Genomic DNA, 18,734 nt, shown 5'->3' on the forward strand with positions numbered 1-18,734 from the left:
CCTCTGATTTGGCCAGCGAACTCTAAACTTTGACCTCCCGTCACTGCTTCCGTTCACATCGTGGCCTTCTGGGACATGTTGGACCGCACCACATGTATTTTTATGTTACGCGCAGTTAAAAAAATATATACATACACTTGGGGACACATACTCAGAATATTTTGAGCTCGTTCACTTGTCTTAAGATAAATGTAGGTTCTTGTCATAAAGATCCGCATTTGCTTAATAATTCCCTCGTGCGCCCTCTGATGTCTGAAATATGAAGCGTTACTGCACGTTCATCGATACTGCTTGGGAACATGCGGCAGAAGCAGCCGCTGATGAGTGAAAGGGCCTGCGGCAAGGTAGTGTTGTCTCATTTTATGTTACGTTACACAGTAATAACAGACACGCGATAAATGTATACCTTTAACAAATACTTTTCGCTTAAACGTAATATAAAGCTTTGTTTTACGGATGAATCTTTACGCAAGCTGTTTACAGTTGCAACGACCAGCAGATTAGCTTTCGGCTCACTAGCTAACGCAGCATTAAGGTACAACATAGTTTGTGCCATATCTCTCAGTATTTTGTTACCTGTTCATTATCTTGCAATTGTAGCCTTATTATTTGAATAATACTACTACCGTACTATGCATATATTTGTGCATCATTTAGCACATCTAAATCATCCTGTTAACTAATAAGCACACTCTCCTTGAGTGGGGAATTAGTGGAAACAGATATATAGTTACAGAGCATGAGATTCTCAGGATGGACTTTGGGAAGCAATATTGTCCTTCATTGGTGCAAACCATCAGTTTCTCTCAGCAGTCTTTTTAGGTTGTTTAACATCTGAAGGCTTACAAATGTAGTTAAAGGAGCTGTGTTATCCCCAGGTCCTCTCAAATCCACTGCACTGCATGGCGTCAATTGGTTCCACCTAACATCATATCACCATACCCCTGGTCCCACAGCACCCTCATGATTTGGACACAGGCTTCACAAAAGCTGCCTAATGACCGCCTGGATCGTCTTGCCAGTCAGCCTGTCTGCCTTCTCGATCACAGGGATATGGATAGTGTAAGTCCGTAAAAAGATTATATATCTACTCTCTGAAAATTGACAGGATGCATAGTTGCTAGCCCAATCTGTGGTATAACTGCAGGAATTCTGCAGGATTCCTATAAGGCTGTTCTAATAAATTAGAGAGATTACAATAGTTTTCTGTGGGGCACTTCACAGGTCTTATATTTCCCTATAGTCTTTTTCTATGTAAGGGAAAGGTTTTTCTGTGTTGTTGTTTACTTAAATTATGCAGGTTTTGTCACTGGTTAAAGTTTGTCTTGTGTAAACCAGCAAAGCTTTAATCATAAATGTTGCCATGTGACTATGTGAAGATAAAACCTTTTAATTCAGATATGCCATGGCAGTGATGAACCACCATGTCTGTCCAGTAGAAAATTGGTAAGTCAGCAACTTTCATATGCCTTCAATTAGCTCAAGTTGAACAGAAGTTAATAATGTAGGTCAGAGGTCTGCCACTAATTTATGCATGCTTTGCAGGACGTATAATGTAACATGTAGCAAGGAGACAGCTAAAAGGGCCTTCCCTAAGACATGTTGTGCTCCGCAGGACATTCCTCTCATCAGGTTCGTTTTTTTTAAAGCCCAGTTTATGTGCTTTGAAACACTAAATCTCTAGTCAGGTCTCAGATTTTTGTCAGATTTAGTAGATTTTTTTAGATTCTTTATGGATGGCCTAGTTCTTAAATTGTTTTAAGTTGCAATTTGTTTGTGTATAAATAATGGAAGTGTCTGAATACCAGTGTCTTTCAAAACAGTCCACCACTAATTTTTCAATTTCTTGTTTTTTTACAGCAAGTGTGGTTGCTACCCACCTGAAAGCTGTCTTTTCAGTCTCATTGGCAATGTTGGGGCCTTTATGGGTAAGTGCAGATAAAACAACATGAAATCAACAAGGGCATCACAATACTTGGAATAAATTTGTGCTGTTTTCTTTTGGCATTGTATAGAAAAATGTAATACTGCCCCGTGTTTGAGTTCAATCAAGTTTATGCAAATCCGTTCAAATCTTGATAAGACACCTCTCTGGCTTGGTATCTAAGTAATAATGTCCGATGAGAGTATTGGCTGTTCTCAGTTATTTGTATAATTCAATTTAAATGTTCTTTTCTTTTTCTTTGATGATGTTTTCACAAGATTATGTTTTCCACAGATTTATCATTTCTCTCTTTCTCTCTAAAGTGGTGATGGTGTGTATATTGCGCTATGCTCAGGTGATTGAGCACAGCCACCAGTGCTGGGTCAACACCAGTGCTATGGTGTCTGGCTGCATAAATGCCCTGGGGCTCGTTATGGTGGGCAACTTCCAGGTGAGTGCATGGAATGTGAAAAGAACTTTTTATTGTGAATAGAGAATTTGTCCCTGACTAAACTTTGTTTTAACTTGGGATGCACCAATGATAGTTAAAAAAAATGTATTTAGTATAAAGTTCATGGACATATTAAGTGGATTAATCTGTACATTCTTTAATAGAAATAATTGCTTTAGGGGTACACACTATACTTACTCTTATTTAGACCTCAAGATCAGAAATAACTGGGACAAAGTGTAAAACTTCTTCAAAATAAAAAATAGCAATATAAATGTAATAAAATGGCATACAAGCATTTAAAAATTTTATAACCGACATCATCATTTAACTTATTGTATTCTGATTAGCTCAAATGTTTGGTATGTTTTGCCATACTTTGATTTGTATGTAAAATGCCCTTGAATTTCAAACAATTTCAAACAAAAAAAATTTTTGTTGATTATTTTACATTAATAAAAAGATTTTTTTTTTTTTAAAACTTGGACAAACCAGCCATGTAAACACCTCTCAGACGGACAAGGTCCGCATGCATGCAGTTGTATGCAAAAGTTTAGGTGCCCCTGTCAAATATGTGCTTTGTTGATTTTCTAAGTGAAATATGTAAATATGTAAAAATAAGTGAATATCCTCTACATAGATCACACTACATTGTAGAATTTGGGGATTTTGAGACCGCTCTGGTGGAAATTCGTTAATTCATAAAGACATGACGTGGTCTGAAAAACTCCAGGGGTGGCACATGCGCACCATATTTTAGTGTGTTCTTTTTTTTCTCAATATTCAGTGCTGTTACTACTTTTAGTTTTAACAAAAATATTACACAGTGCTGTTGTAATGCATACTTATTGTTTATTTTAAACCTTTATTTTACCAGGTAAAATGTTTGAGAACCAGTTCTCATTTACAAACATGACCTGGCCGAAAGGCCCCAATAAAATAGGCCCACGGCACATAAAAACAGATACATACAAAAACAAGTATACATACCAAAAGTAAAACATAACAGAACAAACAAAAAAATACAGATTTACATAAAACAAACCAAAAAATATGAAAAAAGCAGGAGTAAGGATAGAGAAAAATGAGTATGTATGAGTATGTGCATTATTTTTATCCATGATTATTAACAAGAGCAACAGTTTACTATTGTATGTTTAATTGTATGCTTGAAAGTGGTAAGAGGTGTTAAAATTGCAAGTTTAAGGGTGGTTTGTAAAGTATTCCAATCATTTGCTGCTGAAAAACGAAAGGAATTGCAGCCAAAGGTACTGCAAGTTTTGGGAATGGTGAGCTTGATGTATTCACTTGACCATGTGCGATATTTATTATTGGCTACGTGAAGAAGAGACGACAGATATGGTGGTGTTATGGCCAAGATCGTCTTGTAGATGAAGTGAAACCAATGATGGCGCCGCCGAGTATAAAGTGAGGGCAAGCCCACCAGTTTATAGAGATCACAGTAATGAGTATTGAAAGGTGCATTAGTGGCAAAGCGGATGGCAGAATGATAAAGTGTGTCTAGTTTTCGAAGAACAGTGCATGATGCCATTTTATAGATGATGTCACCATAGTCCAAAATTGGAAGTATTGTCATTTTAACAAGAGTAAGCTTGGCTGCATAAGTAAAAGAGGCTTTATTACGAAAAAGAAAAGCTAGTCTAGCTTTGACTTTCTTCTGGAGGTTATTGTGGAGAAAGACAGAGACAAGTCCAACCAGATGCCTAAATATTTGTAAGATTGAACAAATTCCAAAGTAATGCCATTAGCACAGCTGATCTTGGGGGGGTTAGCAGCATCTTTTTTTCGACTAAAGATAATGCATTTGGTCTTATTAGTATTAAGGCGGAGATGAAGGTTATGAAAGGACTGCTCTACTGAGGTGAGACTCAATTGAAGTGTAGATGCTGCAGAATGAAGTGATGGGACAACTGAATAAAGTATGGTGTCATCAGCGTATAGATGGATTTTAGAGTTACCAGCAACTTTGGCTACATCATTAATGTAGATGGAAAACAAAGTTGGTCCCAAGATGGAGCCCTGAGGCACACCTTTGGAGATGGTTAATGCTTCTGACACTGTTTTCTGTTTTCAGCTGCTGGACACATTCAGATAAATAGCTGGCAAACCAATCACAGCAAGTAGTAGACAGACCAATGCTGGAAAGTCGACGTAGAAGGATCCTATGATCAACTGAATCAAAGGCTTTGGCCAGGTCAATAAAAGCAGCTATACAGGCCTTTTTGCTGTCCAATGCTGTAATAATGTCATCAAGGACCTTTGTAATAGCAGTCAAGCATCCATGACCAGCACGAAAACCAGATTGAACGTCAGATAGGATATCATTTGAATCAGGAAAATGGGTTAGCTGTTTATAAACCAACCTCTCCAAGATTTTCGCTAAGCATGGTAAAATAGAAATAGGTCGATAACAGTCGGGGTCTGAAACAGAGCCACCTTTAAAAAGGGGAAAAATCATGGCTGATTTCCAGTCAGAGGGAAAAACAGAGAGCTGTAGAGACAAGTTAAATATTTTTGTAATGGGAGCAGCAATGATGTGAGCAGATGCTTTTAAAAACATGGGATCGAGTCCGTCAAAGGCAGCCGATTTATTTGGGTTGAATTTAGTGAGTTCATCCCGCACCTCTAATATAGAAATGGGTTTGAAAGAGAAACCAGCATTGCTGGAGCAGGAAGGCTGAGCAACTGACAAAGCAGCGACTGGGTCGGGGAGAGTAAAAGGTTTGGTTGAATTAATTAAATAATGGTTAAGAAGTGAAGCCATATGAGGCTTATCACTAACAACAACATTATTGAATACCATGGACATTGGCAAGTGGGGGGAAACAAGTTTGTTTTCCATAGACTTTACTGTTTTCCAGAACTTCCTTGCGTCAGAGCCACAAGTAGAAAATTTCTCCTTAAAATGGGAAATTTTTGCATTCCTGATTGCTTGTGTTGCTTTATTCCGACATTGCCTGAAGGCAAGCCAATCAGCAGGAGATTGAGAGGAACGGGCTTTTTGCCAAAGGATGTTCTTTTTATGGATTAACTTTGCCAGGTCATTGGAAAACCAGGGACTATAATGATTTTTAGTCCTAAATCTTTTCATAGGAGCGTGTTTATCTATGAACAGACTAAATTTACTCTTAAAAAAAGACCAGGCATCATCTAAGGAATGCATAGAATTGATTGTTTCCCAAGGCACTGCCGCAACATCTAGAAGAAAGGAATGCATATCCAGCTTCCTCAATGAGCGCTTTGTCAGGATCAACGGTGAACGTTTGACAGAACAGCCCGATCGTATACAAGCAATAGCACAATGATCACTTATTTGGACTTATTGTTTATTTGCTATATTCAACATGTTTATATTTAAGTAACATATTTAAGTTTGTTTCCTGTAGAGGAAGTGTTAATGTTTCACTTGGAAAATTAAAAAATATGTATTTTCTGTCCTTGCACCACGATCACCAGTGAGAAAATGCTTAACTGCATGCACAACCTAAAAACAAGGTGAAATAGACAGGGATGGGGGGGCGTAGCAAAGTAGTGCACTACTTTTTGTAGTTGGCTACAAATATTTGTAGCTACTAGCTGTAGCCGCTACAGTTTTATGAAATCTAGCTAGTAGCTGTAGCGGCTACATTTTTCTGTGTAGCTGTAGCGAACGTTTTGACTACAGGCTTCAGTCTATCTGAGCAAAACCTGAACCATAGAGTGCGGTCATTCACTGGCCTGGTGGTGACTATGCAATCCTGACTGAGACGCAGACAGTTAGAGCAAACGGGCACAGCTCGCCGCACGGGCTGATCACCCCATACTAGTGGGCTTAACTCGGGGGGGGGGGGCTGTGGGGGGCAACCAAAGTGTTAATAAGAGCTGTTTTATCCTTTCATCAATAATGAAACCACCTTGGGAGGCACATTTTATGTCCGTTTTACTGTCTTGGCTGTAAGAATATCTCTGTATGTGCTGATGCTGTAGTACAGGCTAAAAATATAAACGCAAACACAGACTTACTTTGCTCTGCTTTAACCTTTAGCTCAGCTTTTCTCACATCTCAGGAAACTTAGACTTTCTTGTAAATTGTCTCTCAATGTTCAACTTTTTACAAGGTTCAAGTCGCTTCTCATCCTCTAGCTTCTCGTTCAAGTTGTCCCGTTCAACCTTATATGGCGCCTGAGGCGCCAGATTGTACTGTTGCGCCATTTAAGGTGGAGCGAGAGAAAGAGAAGCTGACTTCATTTTAGCGAGTTGCTGCAGATTAAACGCATCAGGAAACCAGTGATTTTATAAATAGAAAGTCATGTAAAGTCCATTCATCTCCAAATTATCAATTTGTTTTGTGCTCTGTGTTGTTGTGTGATCAACAGTCTGTACGTCAGTCTTCAGTGTTAAAGGTAGGTGAATTAGCAGTTATGCGTTAACTCCAAAAATCTACTTCTGCTGTGGAGCCACAGCACTTCTGCAGAAGTGGAGAGATTATTCAGGCCTGATTCTCACCCCATCCAGAGCCATAGTTACTTACGTCATGAGAATTTTGAGGCTAAAGTGTTGCTGAAGTTAGAATCTGAATGTGAATATCTGTACATGCACCAATCAGACATAGCACCTCCTTGTTTCTACGCTCATTTTTAAACATTGTCCACTTACTATCTACTCTATTAGACGCACTTGCGTTGTCGGTTCACCCTGTAGATGTAAAAAGAGAGATGACATCTCTTGCTGTACAGTATGAGCTAATCTTCATCTAGTCCTTCATCAGTGGTCACAGGACACTGCTGGCTGGATATTTTTAGTTGGTGGACTATTCTCAGTCCAGCAGTGACACTAAGGTGTTTTAAAAACCCCAGAAGCACTGCTGTGTATGACCCACTCAGACCAGTGCAACACCCACTAACACACCACCACCACGTCAGTGGCTGTGTTTACATGCCAAGATTTTTGCCAATCTGGTTGAATACAATCGGATTACAGATTCAGACTGAGGTGTTTATATGCTCACTCTATTCAACAATCTGATAAATCTTCGTTTATGTTCGCACTAAAGGTAATCCAATGCAAAATGACGCGCATGTGTGGAGTAGCGCTTAGAGTAAACACTAGCATGACAGCGAACATCCCGTGAGGCCCAGTCGGCGTGAGATGAGTTTCCAGTTGGCGCGCTTGTGTTTTTAATTGCTTTAAACTGATGTCAGGCTCAGAAAAACGTCCTTCACATGTACATGTATAAAGAAGACGTCATGCTCTGAGACACATAAGCTGGACGTTCGTCCCACCACCATCTTTTAAAGCTCAGTGTATAAACCTCGTCTCCTCGGCAGACCAGTTTCTGCTCGGCCATGTTGAATGTTATAAACCTTTTGCTATGCGCAGAACGTTCTTACACCTTCCTTCAGTAATTAGTAAGTTTTTCCCATTGATCAGCAAATAATATACTGGCTGCCAATATGTCGTGCACCCCTAATTTTAGTTGACTATTAGTGTTTACAATGTGTTTTATTTTCTTTCTCTCTCTGTCCCTCAGGTTGACCATGCTAGGACTCTGCACTATGTGGGGGCTGGTGTGGCATTTCCTGCAGGCCTGATGTTTGTGTGCCTACAGTGTGTGCTGACATACCGCATTGCTGAGACAGCACTGGACTACTGGATGGCCCACATGCGAGTGGGTCTGTCAGCTGGAGCGCTGGTGTCCCTCATTCTCAGTATCCTTACACAATCGCTCAGTTAATTGTAAGCTGCAAGATGTTTGTGTAAAACAGTAGTTGAGAAACTTCTCTACTTTCTCTACTTAGCAGTTGGCTGTGTTCCAGCCCACTCAATCTGGTTCGACATACTAAGTTTGGCAGGTAGTTTTATTTAATAATAATTTATGTAGGAGCACGGGTTGAGACCAATGTGTCATTCATACTCAAGGCTTGTGTGCATAACTTAGTCAGCCAAGGCATGGAAATAAAAATGTGTATATATGCCAATATATGCTTGAGTCAAACTGTCTTCTTCCAGAGGCTGGTCTTTTCTCACAGACTCTTGTCACGAGTGACCAAGAACCCTCGAGATCACCCATTGTTCATATAACCACAGTTAAACTACAGATGTACTACCCCTTCTTTCATGTCTGACCCAGCTGTGGATCTGCCTTTATTCCACGGCACCTTTGGCTTGTTGTCTAAGCAGCGTTTTGCATGCTTGCTCTTGGCAGAAGCACGGAGCATTGCATCATTTTCAGCCTCCAGCCCTGCTAATCTCTCCTATACTGAGTCAGCAGTATAATGGCGCAGTTCATTTAAGAGTAGGCCAGCATGATGGGCAAACAGTGTGGCATGTAGTTGCGAGCCCCTTTATGCAGATTGGGCACTGACTGCAAAGCAAACACTGTTTGAGTAGAGCCAGTGAGTCATGGGAGTCAGGGCTCGCAGTATAGTGGCAAGCTCTGTGGAAGCTCCGCCATTTCCAAGTAGCCCGTAGAATAAGTAGCTTGGCTAAAGCAGCAAAGCACTTTTTAAGGAGGATTGGTGAGTTTTAACATGAGCTGGGACTCGCAGTGTGAAACATAGCTGCTGGGCACTGTCTTAGCTCAAGCAGCCCGAGGGGGCTGGTGTATGCCCGCTGGCCGATGGAGCTAATAGCGCCTTTAGCTTAGCTGAAATTAATTAAATTATTAAAGGTACCACTGCAGAGGAGGACCGGTGAGCCATGTGCAACATGAAGTAGGGCAGGCTAGCCAATTTAACTCAGTGCTGTGGCTTACCTGAAGTAAGTGAAGCAAGTGCTGTTTTAAGAGAATAGGTGAGCAGCAACTAGGGAGTACACTGTTAGAAATAAAGGTGCTGTGCAGGTACTTTTTTTTTTATTAAGGTACAAACATTGTAAATGTTCCTCAAAGGTACATCAGTGGTGGTCCCATTGAAGTTTTTCCAGGTGAAAAGTATGTATGTGTATATAAATAAAAGCCTTGGAGACGAGTTTGGGTGTGAGTAAATACAATTTAGAAAATATAATTTCAGTAGATTATGGTACAATTATGTTCCCTGACTAAAGGTACTGAGGTGTAGCCCAGTGACAAGAGAAACTTTACTACCTTTATTTCTGAGAGTGTATAATGGCAAAATCTGTGGAGGGACCTATGTTTCTCAGTGAAATGTAGCCACTGGACACTGACCTAGCTCAAGTGCAGCACAAAAGCAGGCTGGCCAGTAATCTTCAGATGCGGATAGAGTGACTGAGATGGTGGTGGCTCACTCTTAAGCTTCCTGAAGTCCAGAGGGTCAATGAAGAAACAGCCCATGAAGGATGAAAGTTTTGAAGCTCATACAAAGCCACTGGGCTGCATTGAGTTAACAAATTACTCAGTCTGATAAGTAATAGAGAAGCAAGAAGACTGCAGTGTGTCTCAAGCATATATAGGTTTAACTACATCTTTAACTACATCACATTGCTGGTGTAACAAGGTGACTATTGGCATACTTTCTCAGCTGGCAGCTAGGAGCTATAAAACACAACCCAAAATAATGCAGATAAAAAAATTTAATTACTGTGACCCAGAGAATCACTTATAATTAACAGAGCTTATTTCAACATTGTAGCAGCAACTCAAAAATGCAGCACAATTCCATAATGTGGAAGCTGGCAAGGCAGACAAAGACACAGGATACAAATGCAAATTAGTTCTATTAAAGTCTTTACCAGGAACATCCAAATAACAGGCAGGTAGAGAAAGGGTACAGGAATCTGAAACATGAAAACCTGATAACAGTAAGAACTAAAATAAACATAAACAGTCTATGAAAACAATGAAACTCTCAAGCTAGACACATGCAAAGCACACACAAGCAGGAAAAAAAAATGCCATGAACATAAACAATGCTGGCTACATGAAGGGGTATATGTACAAACACTGATGACAAAAACAACTGAGAACATCAAATCATTATCAACGCAGGCCTGGAACTAGGAACAGGTAAGAACTGATTACAGGGCAGGACATTGGAGGCGCTAAAACAAGCAATATAAGCCACAGTCAGTAATAAGTGGGTCCAAGCAGGCATGAGCCCATTTAGGCCAAATAGGAAACCTGGGTGGAACAGTGTGCCAAACAAATTTAAGCAAAAATACCCAACAGTGAGTGAAAGTTCTGACATAACATATAATAAAGCTATTCAGTTCAGTGAACTGAATCAAATGGCACCACTCACTTATTTGTAGACTTTGTAATAACCGTTGTAGTTTTGAGTGCTAATGCACCTCTAATGCAAGGTCTGTCTGGACCAAACGTTGCAATTTAAATAAATAGCAGAAGTTTTGAAAGGATTGGACGAAAGACTGATGATAAATAGCAAATCAAGCTAGCACTGCCATGGCCGCAGTAATGAATTCATAGGGCAATATCATGATGGGTGAAAAAGTCAAAACATTTTTGATGATTACCTAGAAATGACAGATAGTATTTTTAGATCAGTTTTGAAGAGTTTGGATCAAAATCCAAAGAATGGTTTGAAAAGTATAGTTTTCAAACAGTTAATGATTGCCAAAAAACTATGTATTTTTAAAATGCATTTGTAAATACAAATTTATTTGTCACACTGTTCTACATTTGATTCATATAGATTTTGGGTCAAAATCATTTCATGATTATTTGTCAGTGATAAAACTGAAAAACCTGCTGAATTCGGATGGCTGATGGCGGCCATAAATTTCAGTGTATCAAATTTTTCTTAAAGAATAACTTACAGTATCTCACAAAAGTGAGTACACCCCTCACATTTCTGTAAATATTTTGTCTTTTCATGGGACAACAGTATAGAAATGAAACATGGATATAACCTACTCAGTGTACAACTTGTATAGCAATATAGATTTACTGTCCTCTGAAAATAACACACAGCCATTAATGTCTAAATAGCTGGCAACACAAGTGAGTACACCTCACAGTGAACATGTCCAAATTGTGCCCAATTGGGTCATTGTCACTCCCTGGTGTCATGTGAATCATTAGAGTTACAAGGGTCCAGGGGTGAATGGGGAGCAGGAATGTTAAATTTGGTGTTCTGGGTACAATTCTCTCATACTGGCCACTGGAAATTCAACATGGCACCACATGGCAAAGAATTCGATTCAAGTTTATTTGTATAGCACTTTTTACAACAATGTTGTCACAAAAGCAGCTTTACAGAAGTTTGAAAACATACAGTTATAACATATCCCCCAGTGAGTAAGCCAGAGGTGACGGTGGCAAGGGAAAACTCCCTCAGTCTGGAGGAAGAAACCTTGGGAGGAACCAAGACTCACAAGGGGAGACCCATCCTCCTCCAGTCAAACAGTACTTACAATTTAATAAGCTAAATACCAAATAAAAGCTAAGAGGATCTCTGTTTGAAGACTGGATGGTAAAGCTTTAGAAACCGCACTGGCAGAGGCAGTTTCTGACTGAGTCTTAATGAAAAGTGGGAGTGAGCTGAAACAGTCCCATTCTGTCTCAATGCTGGTACATCTGGATGGCACAGTGATGTCATTGATGGTGTTGCAGCTGGCACAAATGAACAGGAGAGCGGGTTGGTGATGGTGAGGAGGAGGCCCTGATGGTCAGTCTTCAGCAGGATGGGAGGGCATTCATTATCTCAGGAAGAGTAAAGAGATAAGTTCTGCTCAGGGGTATGATTGTAATAAATATGATTTCCCCCAGAGTGTGGCTGGTGACTCCAGCAGATCTAACTATAACAGCATACATAACAGCATAACAGCAAAGAACTCTCTAAGGATGTGAGAAATAGAATTCATGCTCTCTACAAAGATGGCCTAGGCTAGAAGAAGATTGCTAACACCCTGAAACTGAGCTATAGCACGGTGCCCAAGGTCATACAGCAGTTTTTCAGGACAGGTTCCACTCGGAACAGGTCTTGCCAGGGTTGACCAAAGAAGTTGAGTCCATGTGTTCAGTGTTATATCCAGAGGTTGGCTTAAAAAACAAGACGCATGAGTGCTACCAGCATTGCTGCAGAGGTTGATGAAGGGGGAGGTCAACCTGTCAGTGCTCAGACCATACGCTGCACAATGCATCAACTCTGTCTGCATGGCCGTCGTCCCAGAAGGAAGCCTCTTCTGAAGTTGACAGACAAGAAATCCTGCAAACAGTTTGCTGAAGACAAGCAGTCCAAGAACATGGATTACTGGAACCAGGTTCTGTGGTATGACGAGACCAAGATAAACTTGTTTGGCTCAGATGGTGTCCAAAATGTGTGGTGGCTCTTGCCTACAGTCAAGCATGGTGGTGGTAGCATCATGGTCTGGAGCTGCATGAGTGCTGCCAGCTCTGGGGAGCTGCGGTTCATTAAGGGAAACATGAATTCCAACATGTACTGTGACATTCTGAAGCAGAGCATGATCATCTCCCTTCTGAAACTGTGTCGCATGGCATTATTCCAACATGATAACATTTACATTTATGGCATTTGGCAGACACTCTTATCCAGAGTGACTTACAGTTTGATCATTTTACAGAGGTAGGCGAAGGCAGTGTTAGGAGTCTTGCCCAAGGACTCTTATTGGTGTAGTGTAGGGTGCGTACCCAGGTGAGGATTGAACCCCAGTCTACAGCGTAGAAGGCAGAGGTGTTACCCACTACACTAACCAACCACGAAACATAATGACCCCTAACACACCTCGAAGATGACAACTGCCTTGCTGAAGGTAAAATTGATGGACTGGCCAAGTATTTCTCCAGACCTAAACCCAATTGAGCACCTGTGGGGCATCCTCAATCGGAAGAAGGAGTAGTGCAAGGTGTCTAACATCTACCGAGGCTGTGATGTCATCATGGAGGAGTGGAAGAGGATTCCAGTATCAACCTGTGCAGCTCTGGTGAATTCCATGCCCAAGAGGATTAAGGCAGACACAAAATATTGACACTTTGAGCACGGTTTGGACATGTTCACTGTGAGGTGGACTCACTTGTGTTGCCAGCAATTTAGACATTAATGGCTGTGTGTTGAGTTATTTTCAGAGGACAGTAAATCTATACTGCTATACAAACTGTACACTGACTTCTTTCAGTTATATCTAAGTTTCTATAGTGTTGTCCCATGAAAAGATATAATAAAATATTTGCAGAAACGTGAGGGTTGTACTCACTTTTGTAAAATACTATATTTTGTGTACTAGATCTGCTGAGTTTCAGCTTGAATTTGAGAATTATGCCCCCCCACCAAAACTGAATAACATCCACAGAATATTGTCTTGAATAAGCCTGTGATGTTTCAATGTTTTGGCTGAAGCATTCTCGAGTTATGGAGTCTTAAATTAATTTTGAATTTTTCAGAGGGATTAATTAAACTACACCTACCCAAAAACTTTGGTGTCTCTAGGACTTACGGGCTCTTCTCCACATTTAGTTTTTCAGAAGAAAAATAATAATAAAAAAATTAAAGCAAAAACAATAGGGTCCTATGCCAATGGATGGTTGGAACCTAAAAAGCACTTTTAGCTTTTTAGGTTTTTTTAGCAGGGGCAGAAACCAACAAAGCGGATGGATCTTGACAAATTCTGTACGTTAATATGAATGTAGCAGTTGTGGGAAGTGGGAAGAATAGTGTTGAAATGTTTATTTTGGTCGTTCTAATTCTTTAATTAAATTTACAATTACTTATTTAATTCATCTGGAAGGCAGCATATGTTGGTTCAAAACCTGTGTATATCATTCAGCATTAATTTTGCTTTCACAGATCTGGAAGTCACCCATGCTAAATGCACTAATGCACCCCCATACCATCACAGATGCTGGCTTTAAACTGTGCAGTGATAATAAGCTGGGTGTTACCTCTTCACTTTAGCCCAAAGTCCATGATTTCAAAAAAGAATTTTAAAATTTGTCAGACCACAGGACACTTCTTCACTTCACCTCATTCCATCTTAAATGAACTTGTATTTGTGGATGCCATTTTTAAATTATATATGTTGTTTAAAATTATTTACACATTGCATTCTGTTTACATTTTGCACAGTGTCCCAACTTTTTTGGAATGGGCAAAATATTGTATATACAAGCAAATCACTGCATGCTGCTTCAAAGCTCTTTCATATATTACTGCACCTTGTTTTTGACATTTGATAAAAGCAGTAAGACACTAGAGGCTGTGCAGAGTACAAAAACAGCCAGTTTAATGCAGTTTTGCATGTAAGCAGAAGTACAAGTAATAGTAATAGTAATGTCACATATAATCCTGGCAGGAGGCTTGCATTGTGCACATGCTGCCATTGCTGCCCACAAAAATTTAACAATATATTAGTTTCTGCTTTTGTCTGGAAAAAAGGAACTGAACTACAAATGTAAAAACAAACGTATTTTTAGTTTTTAAATATAAATTGCTAGTCTATGTAAAACACTTTTTAAGTTAATGAAGACATGATAATAAAAGTAAATGAAACAACGATTTAGTCTTTCATTATTGCTTTTACATTGAGCTCCTTAACATCACCTGTCTTTTTCTTCAAGGTGGTATTTTCTTTATTCATGAGAGCTTTGTGTTGCAACATGCTGCTGCAATCTGTGAGTGGGTTTTCACCATCCTGATCCTGGTTTACTATGGCACCTTCACCTATGAGTTTGGCACTGTCAACAACGACACCATGATGGCCGCCCTTGTCAGACACATTCCACACAATCGTCCAGGCTCTGGAGGCATTGTCGGGGGCATCAGCAAGGGTGTGGCCATGGGTTGCAGTGCTCGCAGCCTGAAGTCTCCTGTAGGTAGCAGCACCTCTACACACCTGAACAGCACCCCAGAGAGTGTTGCCATGATATAGCAAATGACCAGTATATTACAGTCCTGATAAAACCCAGATTCACTTTTCACTCAGCTTTGATGTAATACAGCATTAGAATGGCAATATCTACTGTACTTTTTTGTAGACTGGTTACTGCTGAGGAGGAATTGCTACCATGAATTGTAGATATAAGGTTCTGCCTGAGACTCAACAAACTAAAATGCAGTAACCAGCACACAGATAGTCTTTAATCCTTATATCTGTAATAAAACAGTTTTCATAAGTCGCACCACAAATGGTATAGTATTGATTCTAAATATCTAATTGACCTGGCAATAACACCAAAAAAAGTGGAAGGGGAATTCCAGTTTGTCAATTACTGCAGAACTCAATGGCTAAGATGTAAACACTGTCATTTGGAATTACATTGTAGAGAATCTTTCTGACACAGATTTCTTTACATTGGTAAAACCAGGAGTGTGATGTCTATTACACAGTTATGGCTATTTTATAGCCTCAACACCAGTGAAGCTACACGTGTTTTCTGAGTTTTTATATCTAAGATTGAGAATGGTATAGTAGTGGTAAATCTTAAAAATATGTTTTATTTTGTGACTTTTTTGCCCTACAAGCCCCTTGCATATTTTTTTTTGTCTATAATCTCAAGTGTACCACAGAACAATGTGTCATATGTATGTGAAACAATGTTATAAATGTTGTTTCATAAACAAAGTGTATTTGTAACCACTTCATGTTAAAACTTTTTGTAAGGTAGGTTTTAGAGGCATTCGACTCTTCAGATGTCTGGTTCACCAATGCTGTGAAAAATTCTGACTCGTTAAGTTTCCTTAGAATGGATCATTTCACATCAGATCTGAATAACTTTGTGTACATCTTAACCATTTAATCATGAAGATTTTTTGGAATTTTTCTTTGAGAAAATTAAGGGGAGAGTAAAGCTCACTAAATCTGTTCTTTCCTTTCATCCTTACTTTCTAAATAACTTATGCTTGTAACACGGGTCAGTGAAGCGAGGACAAGCTATTGGCACAGCACTGGTCTCACTTCTTTTGGTTGCACTGATTTTCCACTATTGCTTTTATGATCAGGTTCAGTGTATATACTTATTATTATTTGTGATTACTTTTGTCTAAGTTTATTTTTCAGTAAGTAGTTTCATGGCAATATGATACTCAGTGATGTACGTTTACCAAGAGGTACTGCTATTCTTATTTTAAATCAACAGCTTATTATATATACTGTATGTATGGATATGAGACAGAAAAAGACATGCTATTGTAAAATGAAAGAGTTTTCTATTGTCTCTGCCTTGATGCCTTTCATAACATTTGACCAGCATTCACGAAAAGTTATATTAAGCTATATGTTGTACCTTTCATCTTTAGAAAGCAAAAGCAAATGCAATCACTGTGATAATTGTGATAACACTAATTGCTTGATTTTATTTTATTTTATGCTCTAGTATCCTCTGTCTGACAGAAGTACAGTAATATTTCTAGAATGTGTGAACTATCATGGCTTTGTGAAAATATAGCCAGATGTTTTGCCATGCTTTTGTGTAACTGAACTACATGGATTGTGAGAATTTAAGAGTTCGGCAGGTATTTATTTGTAGATTTTATGTGTAGATTGCTTTTGCCCATATGCCATCAAGGAGAATTGAAGCTAATTTTCTAAAACAGAAGATTTATTTAAAGAGATATTAGGTAATTGTATTTTATTGTGTTCAATTGTGGAATTATTGTGTACTCTTTCTTTGCTAATTTAGCTAATTTAGGTATTGTTTAATTATTTGTTTGTTTTAGCAAAAACGGTATATTTCAAAAACCAGTCCATAAACTTTAGACATGTTCTCTTATTTTATAAATTTATTTTGTGCTTTAATATGTCTTACAAACAGTATTACATATTCTTATACCTCTGCTAGAACTGCCAGCTAACCTTCTTGTAAATAAATGCACTTGCTTTAAGGTTTTCCATTTTACCTCACTAAGCATACTTTAGATGTCAGAGTAGGGTTTAAAACTATTTATAAAACTCAAGTTTTATACTCTAGTGCTTCCTTGTGAACCTTACAATATTGCAGGTATTCCTGACAGAAGGAAAAGTTCATTACAGGCCACATCACATGCTTAGAATAATATTCTGAAATACAATTGGAAACCTGAATACAGTTTCAAAAGTAATGGATCTGCTAATGTGAAGCTCCGATAAGTTGTGATTTCATACAGTCTTTTTAGCAGTTAGTCAATAATTTAATGTAATTTAAATAATGTCAAATAAGTTGCTGTGTATAATAAAAAATAGCAACCAATATGTTTTGTATTCAAGTTCAGTTGTTTATTTGTTTATTTCTTTTTTGTTTCCCATGTTTGACACTGAAACAACACAGTTTTTAGCTGTGTCAGTCTGTTTGCACATAGCTCTGAGAATTTCTATGATAGAAGATAAACTTAGAATTGTAAAATTACCAGCCCACCAAAACACTCCATAAACACACATGCATAAAATGTTAAACTAAGCACTTAACTTTGTTTTATACTCAAAGACCACATTTCGTGTAGTGATCTACGAGTAGTCACAATGAACAGTATTGTAAAAATCCCACATGGGTCCACATTTTGGTAAATGGGTATCTAATTTTTTGTGAGAAGTTTTTGAACTGTTTGGTTGAATTTTGTTAAAGCAGTAGTATTTTTTTTATTACAGTTCATTTGATTATGGCCCAAAGAATAACTTTGTTGTATTATAAATGCATCAACTTGTTTAGAAATATTCAAAAGAAAAAAATGAATGAATAAATGACAATTAAGAATGAGAATTGAGTTTTTGGAGTTATTTAGAATGTTTGCTCTTTCTGTGTTGGATACAAATAAGCTGACTGTGATCTGTAATTAATTTCTCCTGATAAATACTGATGAAAGGGAGGAGACCGGTAAAAAGATTTTAGGTTGGGGCAAGAAATAGAGTATGTACAAGATTGACAGTGAGACGGGGTGTGTCAGATACTCCAATATTGTATTTTACTGACTTAGCAATGTATAATATGTATAGTGCCCCTTCACAAATAGTGGAAGTTGTTATAAATATGCCACAATTATTGCCACCTCTAGAATTTTTAATTAAGTCTAATTGAAGTATATTTCCATTCATGTTTTTATGTTTTAAAGTTAGCTTGAGTGATTAGGAATACTTAAATGGTCAGCCGCGACTTCCTGTTTCACCGAGGTAGTGTTCCCATAGTCAACCATCTCTATAAGAAAAACCAGAGAATATAGCAGTGATGTGTAACAAATGGTTGTTGATCTGCACAAGTTAGGAAATGGCTACAAGAATATAGTTAAAAAGTTGACAATAGATTTCCACCATCAGGGCGATAATAAAGAATTTTAAAGCAACTGGAGATGGTTAGAATCTACCAGCAAGTGCACAGACCCTATGCACATTGAGGAGGATAGTTTGCATGATAAAAAAATCTCCATTTATCACAGCTGATGAATTGCAGACACTAGTTAGGGATCAGTACATCTCCCAAACTACGATCAGATGGCACATATTTAATTAGTTGTTGGGAGG

General features: G+C 38.6%; 1 protein-coding gene across 1 annotated transcript; it reads left to right on the plus strand.

Moving 5' to 3' along the window:
• Positions 1–14: 14 nt before the first annotated feature.
• On the plus strand, positions 15–17,976 carry tmem150ab (transmembrane protein 150Ab). The gene is made up of 8 exons (XM_017724734.2): positions 15–344; positions 879–1,062; positions 1,399–1,446; positions 1,546–1,632; positions 1,861–1,928; positions 2,248–2,375; positions 7,906–8,083; positions 14,866–17,976. Exons 2-8 carry the CDS (start codon positions 998–1,000, stop codon positions 15,174–15,176), a joined length of 885 nt encoding a protein of 294 aa, XP_017580223.1. The 5' UTR covers positions 15–344; positions 879–997; the 3' UTR covers positions 15,177–17,976.
• The last annotated feature ends 758 nt before the right edge of the window (positions 17,977–18,734 follow it).

The sequence above is a fragment of the Pygocentrus nattereri genome, chromosome 23 (genome assembly GCF_015220715.1).
Source record: "Pygocentrus nattereri isolate fPygNat1 chromosome 23, fPygNat1.pri, whole genome shotgun sequence".
Lineage (NCBI taxonomy): Eukaryota > Metazoa > Chordata > Actinopteri > Characiformes > Serrasalmidae > Pygocentrus > Pygocentrus nattereri.

Bases quoted from the DNA above. Each gene is read 5' to 3' on its own strand.
- tmem150ab (XM_017724734.2), top strand. From the start codon at position 998: ATGACCGCCTGGATCGTCTTGCCAGTCAGCCTGTCTGCCTTCTCGATC. The intron at 1,063-1,398 runs GTAAGTCCGTAA...CTTTTAATTCAG, and splicing joins ATCACAGGGATATGGATAGT to ATATGCCATGGCAGTGATGA. The intron at 1,447-1,545 runs GTAAGTCAGCAA...CATGCTTTGCAG, and splicing joins GTCTGTCCAGTAGAAAATTG to GACGTATAATGTAACATGTA.